The 9,410-nt window shown below is 41.2% G+C and overlaps 1 protein-coding gene across 1 annotated transcript; it reads left to right on the top strand.

Moving 5' to 3' along the window:
- Positions 1 to 3,326: 3,326 nt before the first annotated feature.
- LOC311223408 (uncharacterized protein) lies at positions 3,327 to 8,315 on the top strand (the record flags this gene model as incomplete). The annotated part of the gene is made up of 2 exons (XM_084308196.1): positions 3,327 to 3,656; positions 5,651 to 8,315. 2 exons carry the CDS (start codon positions 3,327 to 3,329, stop codon positions 5,990 to 5,992), a joined length of 672 nt encoding a protein of 223 aa, XP_084164322.1. The 3' UTR covers positions 5,993 to 8,315.
- Between the last annotated feature and the right edge of the window lie 1,095 nt (positions 8,316 to 9,410).

The raw sequence follows: 9,410 nt of genomic DNA, 5'->3' as shown, positions 1-9,410 counted from the left end.
TTGTACATTGGACTATTGACAAAACCATACTAGGTAAATGACTGTACATTGGAGGGGGTTGGGTTAGGATATTTACAGGGGCCAGTGTTGAATTGCCTCCCGTAGGTGTCCCTTGAGAGAGGTTTTGAAAGTGGGTAGTGATCCACATTCCTTTACAGCTTTGGGTAGGGCGTTCCACATTGATGTGGCATAATTGCGAAACGTGTTTAGTCCCTTATTTGAGCCGTCTGAGTGAGAACACTCCCCCCCGTCCCCGGGGGCGCTGATTCGACCCCGATTGGTGAGTGAGAAAGGCCCCTCAATCACCAGCATGCTTTTTTTTTTTTTTTTTTTTTACAAAAAGTCAGTAAAAGTAAGTTTTTTACAAAAGAAAGTAAAAAAAATAAGTTTTACGGTAAAAAAGTAAAAAATAAGTAAAGTGGGATATTCAATATACATATATACAGTACACATATGACTAGAGTGCAGTCATATAGAGTGCAGGATGCCTGAGGTGTATCCAAAAAAATATATACACTACACACATGTGTACATACGTGTGTGTGTGTGTGTGTGTGTGTGTGTGTGTGTGTGTGTGTGTGTGTGTGTGTGTGTGTGTGTGTGTGTGTGTGTGTGTGTGTCTGTGTGTGTGTGTGTGTGTGTGTGTGTGTGTGTGTGTGTGTGTGTGTGTGTGTGTGTGTGTGTGTGTGTGTGTGTGTGTGTGTGAGACACTGCTCAATTGTGCCACGCAGCAAAACAGTTTCTGTTTATAATGAGACAGAGGGCGACATCGCAGCTCTTCATGCTCATTTCACCATCTGGAGACCCTGTGTATCAACACGAATAAACATGTTGCACTAAACATTGCAATGGGGAATATTCCATTCTGTATATATTGCAAAAAGCAATAAACATCCATAATCTATAAGTCTCTCACCTGTCTGGGTAATTTCTTGACCTCGACCGGGCTTGGGCACGCCCTGCCCCCCTAGATGTCCCAGGCAAATCATTGCTGTAGACAATGACATGTAAAAATACATTATTTTCAACTTTTATGAACAGAGTTATAACTAAACAAAAGCACTAATAATAATAATAATAATAATAATAATAATAATAATAATAATAATAATAATAATAATAATAATAATAATAATAATAATAATAATAATAATAATAATAATAATAATAATAATAATAATAATAATAATAATAATAATAATAATAATAATAATAATAATAATAATAATAATAATAATAATAATAATAATAATAATAATAATAATAATAATAATAATAATAATAATAATAATAATAATAATAATAATAATAAGTCTCTCACCTGTCTTGGTTAGCCCTCCTTCCATGTCTCGCCTGCACTGAACTGGTTGAAGGCAGGTCATCTGCTCCTTGCTCCTCACTGTAGAAAATAAAAAGCACATTATTTTCAAGATTCAAGATTCAAGATTCAAGAGTTTTAATTGTCACGGTATACAGGTATACAATGAAATGCGGCTGGTCTTGCCCGCGACGATGTGCAATACAGTGGTACAACATATAATAGAATCCAATAAAAATACAGTGGTACAACATATTAATAGAATCCAATAAACCAGTGCAATAAACAGGTACATGGTGTGCCATCTCGGTATCTGTACATTAGTATTTACAGAGCATATAGGACATGCTAGTTAGCTTTAGTAGTGCAATACACTGTTCCTGAAGTTATACTACTTTAAGTGGCCTTTCCTCTGGCCATAAGTGTGCGTGTGTGCGGCATGAGTGTTAAAGTGGCTGCTAGTGTGTGAGCGTGCTCAGCGTGCGTGTCGTGTATGTACTTGTGTGTGGATAGTTCAGTTTCTGTGTCTCTCAATGTTCATTGTTCAAGGCTCTGATGGCCTGGGGGAAGAAGCTTAGCCTAAGCCTCTCCGTCTTAGTCTCTAGAATTCGCAGGCGTCTGCCTGACCTCAGCAGCTGGAACAGGCTGTTATTGGGGTGGTGGGGGTCTTTCATTATCCTGCAGGCTCTGGATTTGCACCTCTTGTTGTATAGAGAACATTCAACAAGGAATCTCTTATCTTATACAGCACACAGCACAGCACATATACACATATTTACAATCCAAAGAGTGTTCTTTGCAAACCCAACAAGTACAGTAAGAGTATGACTGACTAAACATAAGCAATACATCTCCAAAATAAGTGCCTTTACCTCGTGTTGTTGTCATCTACAAAAGATGACATCTGAATCATCTGAAGATTCTTCTACTTCTACTGCTACTACTACTACTACTACTACTACTACTACTACTACTACTACTACTACTACTACTACTACTACTACTACTACTACTACTACTACTACTACTACTACTACTATTACTGCTACTACTACTGCTACTACTACTGTTATAAGTCAAACTACTGCACTTGCTTAAAGTATAGAAGCTATCCGGCCAGCGTGTTGCTTTTTAACAGCGGAGCAGTGCAAGAATGTGACAATTTGACCATGTGACCGCGGCAACGCGGGAGAGCGGCAGTGCGGAAATAGGCTGTCTATTGCCATTCTCTAAGACAAACGCTAACCTTAACCAGCTCCTTAACAGCGCCTAAACTTAACCGTTCTAACCTTAACCAACTCCGAAACAATGCCTAACCTTAACCTTAACCATGCCTAACCTTAACCTTAACCATAGAAAGAATATTGCCATTCTCTAAGACAAACTCTAACCTTAACCAGCTCCTTAACAGCGCCTAAACTTAACCGTTCTAACCTTAACCAACTCCGAAACAATGCCTAACCTTAACCTTAACCTTAACCATGCCTAACCTTAACCGGCGAAAGAATACACGTTAAAAAAAAAAATCACGTTAAAAAAAGAAATTTGATGGGATTCGAACTTGTCAACAACGGACCGCAGGACCGCTGCGCTGCCAGGTGAGCTGAGCGCCGAATGAAAACCATGGCGGATTAGGGCGGTTACATAATGCCGCAAGCTCTGCCGCTCCGCTCTGCGGTTGCCGCGCCTGCCGCGGGGCGTGTCGCAGCCAATCAGGGAAAACGCGGAAGCAACGGCAGCACTGCTCGGCTATTATTAAGCAATAGGCATCCGGCCAGTTGATGGGATGTACAGTAGGTGGCGGTATGCGCCTTTTTTGTGATTGCGACCTGACATTTATTCCAAAGAAGAAGAAGACATTGTAAAATGGATTGTACAGTAGGTGGCGGTATGCGCCTTTTGTGGTCGCGATCCGCCATTAAACACATTGAAGAAGAAGAAGAAGAAGAAGAAGTTCTGTTTCTGTTCTGTTTCTGTTCTGTTTCTCCCGACGAACAGAACCACCAGGATGAACGCTTTCGAGCAGAAGCTGTCGGAGCGTGTGCGGGAGCTGCCCCACCTCTACAACCACTCCCTGCGGGACTACAAGGACCCCCAGAAGGCGCTGCAGGCCTGGCAGCAGGTCGGCGACAGCCTGGACACCACGGACGACAAGGCGAGGCAGAAGTGGAAGAACCTCCGCGACAAATTCTCCAAAGCCAAGAAGAGGATGGCGAGGAGGAGAGGAGGAGGAGGAGGAGGAGGAGGAGGAGAGGAGGAGGACGACAGGGCATGCCCTGCTCTCTACACCCAGTTGGCCTGGCTCTGTCCTTACGTCAAAGTCAGAGAGCTGGACGAGGTGGGATTGATTGATTGATTGATTGATTGATTGATTGATTGATTTATTGCAAATTGTATTTAACAGATTGCAGAATGGGTACAATACAGTACGGCTCAATACACACAATTGTTAATGTACAATGTAATGACATGTGTTAGTAAACATGGCTGCCGCTAGGCTAACTATCTGTACTATAGCCTTCTTCTGTACTTAGCTAACGAGAAGCTATGAGTCAAGCGACAAGCTAGGCTAGGCTTCATGTTGTGATAATGAAAGCTAGGCTAGGCTTCATGTTGTGATAATGAAAGCTAGGCTAGGCTTCATGTTGTGATAATGAAAGCTAGGCTTCATGTTGTGATAATGAAAGCTAGGCTAGGCTTCATGTTGTGATAATGAAAGCTAGGCTTCATGTTGTGATAATGAAAGCTAGGCTAGGCTTCATGTTGTGATAATGAAAGCTAGGCTAAGCTTCATGTTGTGATAATGAAAGCTAGGCTAAGCTTCATGTTGTGATAATGAAAGCTAGGCTAAGCTTCATGTTGTGATAATGAAAGCTAGGCTTCATGTTGTGATAATGAAAGCTAGGCTTCATGTTGTGATAATGAAAGCTAGGCTTCATGTTGTGATAATGAAAGCTAGGCTTCATGTTGTGGTAATGAAAGCTAGGCTAAGCTTCATGTTGTGATAATGAAAGCTAGGCTTCATGTTGTGATAATGAAAGCTAGGCTAAGCTTCATGTTGTGATAATGAAAGCTAGGCTAGGCTTCATGTTGTGATAATGAAAGCTAGGCTAAGCTTCATGTTGTGATAATGAAAGCTAGGCGAGGCTTCATGTTGTGATAATGAAAGCTAGGCTTCATGTTGTGATAATGAAAGCTAGGCTAGGCTTCATGTTGTGATAATGAAAGCTAGGCTTCATGTTGTGATATTGAAAGCTAGGCTTCATGTTGTGATAATGAAAGCTAGGCTAAGCTTCATGTTGTGATAATGAAAGCTAGGCGAGGCTTCATGTTGTGATAATGAAAGCTAGGCGAGGCTTCATGTTGTGATAATGAAAGCTAGGCTAGGCTTCATGTTGTGATAATGAAAGCTAGGCTTCATGTTGTGATATTGAAAGCTAGGCTTCATGTTGTGGTGTTGAAAGCTAGGCTAGTCTTCATGTTGTGATAATGAAAGCTAGGCTTCATGTTGTGATAATGAAAGCTAGGCTAGGCTTCATGTTGTGATAATGAAAGCTAGGCTAGGCTTCATGTTGTGATAATGAAAGCTAGGCTAGGATTCATGTTGTGGTGTTGAAAGCTAGGCGAGGCTTCATGTTGTGATAATGAAAGCTAGGCTTCATGTTGTGATAATGAAAGCTAGGCTAGGATTCATGTTGTGTCGATATTGAAAGCTAGGCGAGGCTTCATGTTGTGATAATGAAAGCTAGGCTAGGATTCATGTTGTGATATTGAAAGCTAGGCGAGGCTTCATGTTGTGATAATGAAAGCTAGGCTAGGCTTCATGTTGTGATAATGAAAGCTAGGCGAGGCTTCATGTTGTGATAATGAAAGCTAGGCTAGGATTCATGTTGTGATATTGAAAGCTAGGCGAGGTTTCATGTTGTGATAATGAAAGCTAGGCGAGGCTTCATGTTGTGATAATGAAAGCTAGGCTAGGATTCATGTTGTGATATTGAAAGCTAGGCGAGGCTTCATGTTGTGATAATGAAAGCTAGGCTAGGATTCATGTTGTGATATTGAAAGCTAGGCGAGGCTTCATGTTGTGATAATGAAAGCTAGGCTAGGATTCATGTTGTGGTGTTGAAAGCTAGGCTAGGCTTCATGTTGTGATAATGAAAGCTAGGCGAGGCTTCATGTTGTGATATTGAAAGCTAGGCGAGGCTTCATGTTGTGATAATGAAAGCTAGGCTAGGATTCATGTTGTGGTGTTGAAAGCTAGGCGAGGCTTCATGTTGTGGTATTGAAAGCTAGGCTAGACTTCCTACAATAACGGTGTCCTTGTGATTTCAGGTCTTGGATGATTACGATGTCCTAGAGATGGACGATGAGCTGGATGGCGAGTCCGTCCCGCCCTCAGTGGTCAGTACCAGTGGCTTCCTGCAGTGTAAGGCGTGTCCCAGTACCCCTCAGCAGTCCGGCGCCTCCAAGAGGAAGAGACTGACCCCTTGTCGGATCGACGGCGCCGCGTTCGAACAGAAGGTCCCGGAGGCTCCACAGAAGCCCAGGGATGAAGACGAGCTCTTCCTCCTCAGTCTTCTCCCTTCCATCAAGAGGTTGACCATCAAGCAGAGGTCGGAGGTCAGGATGAAGTTCCAGCAGGTTCTTTATGAAGCAGAGTTCCAGAACACCTGAGAACGGACGCTGCACTTTGGTGTGATATCTATTCATTTTAAAGGCCCATTCTGCCAATTATTTGACTAAATACATTGCGATTGTAATGTATAGAATCTTTGACTCCGCATGGAAATATTTCAAGCCGGGTTTGAACCCAGGACCTTCTTGCTGTGAGGCGACAGTGCTAACCACTGCAACACCATGGGGTTTGAACTCAGGACCTTCTTGCTGTGAGGCGACAGTGCTAACCACTGCAACACCATGGGGTTTGAACCCAGGACCTTCTTGCTGTGAGGCGACAGTGCTAACACTGCAACACCATGGGGTTTGAACCCAGGACCTTCTTGCTGTAAGGAGACAGTGCTAACCACTGCAACACCATGGGGTTTGAACCCAGGACCTTCTTGCTGTGAGGCGACAGTGCTAACCACTGCAACACCATGGGGTTTGAACCCAGGACCTTCTTGCTGTGAGGCGACAGTGCTAACCACTGCAACACCATGGGGTTTGAACCCAGGACCTTCTTGCTGTAAGGAGACAGTGCTAACCACTGCAACACCATGGGGTTTGAACCCAGGACCTTCTTGCTGTAAGGAGACAGTGCTAACCACTAGAGATGTTCCGATACCATTTTTTTCCTTCCCGATCCGATTCCGATACCTAAGCTTTGGGTATCGGCCGATACCGATACTGATCCGATACCAGTGCACACATTAAAAAATATATATATATATTATATAAAATTCTAAAAAAAATTTTTTTTTTTTTTTACATCTACTGTTTTATATATACTGTTTTTTAGTAATAACTATAAAGTAATGGTATTTATTCAACAACAGGTGATTGTATAGATTAGTATTAGTATCATTAATTGACAACTATGTCAATGAGTTCACCCACGGAATGGTTGTTGGGACATTGATTCCGCACGGACGTTATACGTTGTTGCACTCCAGAAGGCTCCTGTAACTTCAGTTTGTAGCAGAGGCGCTGTTGTGATTTTTAATGCACAATAAATATTCAACATTCTCTTTTGAGACTCCGCCTCAGACTCTTATCATTTGGCACTAAAAGCTAAACATTGTGACCGATATGGCCTTCCGCAACATGTCATTAATTGTGTGCGAGAGGTCGATCAGTTAGCCACATTAGCGTGAACTAGGTTAGCGTTAGCTAACGTTAGATGGAAATACAAACAATGTAACGTTACTGATGAAAAAGTGATTTACCTTGGAATACTCCTGTGCCAACTTGCTGTACTTTGCTTGCAGGTCTGCAGCCATTATTGCTGGATTATGAATAGCCCCAACTTTAGCCAAGGTAACGTTAAAGCTAAAACTAGCTTTCGGTTAGCGCTTCAGCTAATGCTAAATAACACCAGCAACGAACACATCAGAGCTCCCCGTCAACACCCCTCTCTCGGGACGAAGAAAGTATCTGCTGTTAAAATGACAAACAGCATTGACACTTTAATTCACGGTCAATTAAAAACACGTTTGTTTTATAATGCTCACTCAGTAGACCGAAGTGTTGTTGATAAATTAAGTCATATGGTATCGGAGGCTAGACTTTTGGCGTACTCGCCGATACCGATACCAGCATTTTAGGCAGTATCTGCGGCATTTCCGATACTGGTATCGGTATCGGAACAACTCTACTAACCACTGCACCATTGTGCCGCTTTTATACACATTTTACATAATCCTTTAAAACACAAGGTGAAACAAAGATTAAAGCTTTAATCTGTAACTTCACAAACAACGGTTACTACATAAACCTTTAAGACACAATGTTAAACAAAGACTAAAACTTTAATCTGTCTCTCCACAAAACAACAACTACTTCCTGTTTCTAAGCAATGCCCGGCAGCAGTGCTTTATTGTGATTATAAGCATTCAGGGAATGTCTCTCGTCCAATCACAACTAGGGTTGGGTACCTTTCACATTTGAACCGGTACCTGTGTGAATCGATACCGGTACCCAACGGTACCTTTTTTCTGTACTTTAGTCTCTACCTACCTCAGTTGTAAAAAAATAAAAATCCAAACTTCAAATAATTTATTATCATTATTATTTATTTAGAACAATTTGTTAATATATACTGTATATAATATTGCAGCGAGTGTTGTCTGCATCTAGCTTTGTAAAGTAACAACACTTGCGACCGTTTTCGGCTTGCCATTGCCCCGACTGCTTAGTTGTTGAATCAAGTCAAACCCTAGGTAAGCGTGTATATTGTGCGCGTGAACGTGCAGCACATTTCATAGGTTTCGTTTCGCGGTAAACGAAACGTTGACGTCATCTGACATAAACAGTACCGAAATGTGGCACCGGCAGATCTCACTCGGTACTCGGTAGCACCGACGTGATTCGGTCGGTACCCTTCATTGGGTTCGGTCCCCATCCCTAATCACAACGCAAGCTTGGACCGACATGTTGTATAATATTTAATACAAATTCACAAACTTCAGCTGCTGACACTGTTGACCATTTATTTGTGAGTTGTTCCCCTTTTTAAGTAATTCAGTTTTATAAACGAGAAAACAGATTTAATTTAGTCGGATGGATGTCCAGGAATTGAGTACTATGTACATCAAACAATAGATGGTAGACTATACCTGTCACTCTCCATACATTTAGTCCTAAAATACATTTAAAATGTGGACAGGTTTTCAAAGTAAAGGTTTTAAACTCATCCACATGAAGTTCAGTTTCACTTTAAAGCTACATTTGTTTCCATTTCCTATGTACTGTGTTGTATACATATGTACTGTGTTGTATACAACACATTCTTTAGGATTTTGACTTGTAAATAGAAAATGTGTTTTTGGACCCTTTCTTTTTATAAATATCCTAATATATTTACTTTTATTTCCATGTCGCCTGTCTCCTTTATCTCGTTCTTCAATTCAAAAAGGTAAATTGGAAAAACATGAAACAAAAAAAATCATGGTATTTTCATTTCTGGTTTCAAAGGAGAAAAAAAGGATTGTCATGAAGTTACTAACGTATTACCCTCATGTAAGTGTTATGTCACAACCACCACTAGATGTCACTAATAAACCTCAAATCAAAACTCAAAAGGGTCATTCTCTAAATCAAGTTATTTGAAACTGAAACTTATTATGTGGAGTAAATAGGGGTTTAGAATGAGGTTAAATACAGCTTTAGAATGAGGTTAAATAGGAGTTTACAATGAGGTTGAATACAGGTTTAGAATGAGGTTAAATACGGGTTTAGAATGAGGTTAAATACAGGTTTAGAATGAGGTTAAATACAGCTTTAGAATGAGGTTAAATACGGGTTTAGAATGAGGTTAAATAAGGGGTAGTTTATGGGATGGATTAGCCCCTTTCGTGACTGCGATGCAAGCCAGGGGCTCGAATACGCAGTCACTTATTCCTCCGTAGTAGCCAGGTTAATTTGCACCACCAAG

This window comes from Notolepis coatsorum (assembly GCF_963971535.1).
Source record: "Notolepis coatsorum genome assembly, chromosome: 2".
NCBI lineage: Eukaryota > Metazoa > Chordata > Actinopteri > Aulopiformes > Paralepididae > Notolepis > Notolepis coatsorum.
Note: the sequence above shows the minus strand (reverse complement) of the source record. Positions and strands in the feature narration are given on the sequence as shown.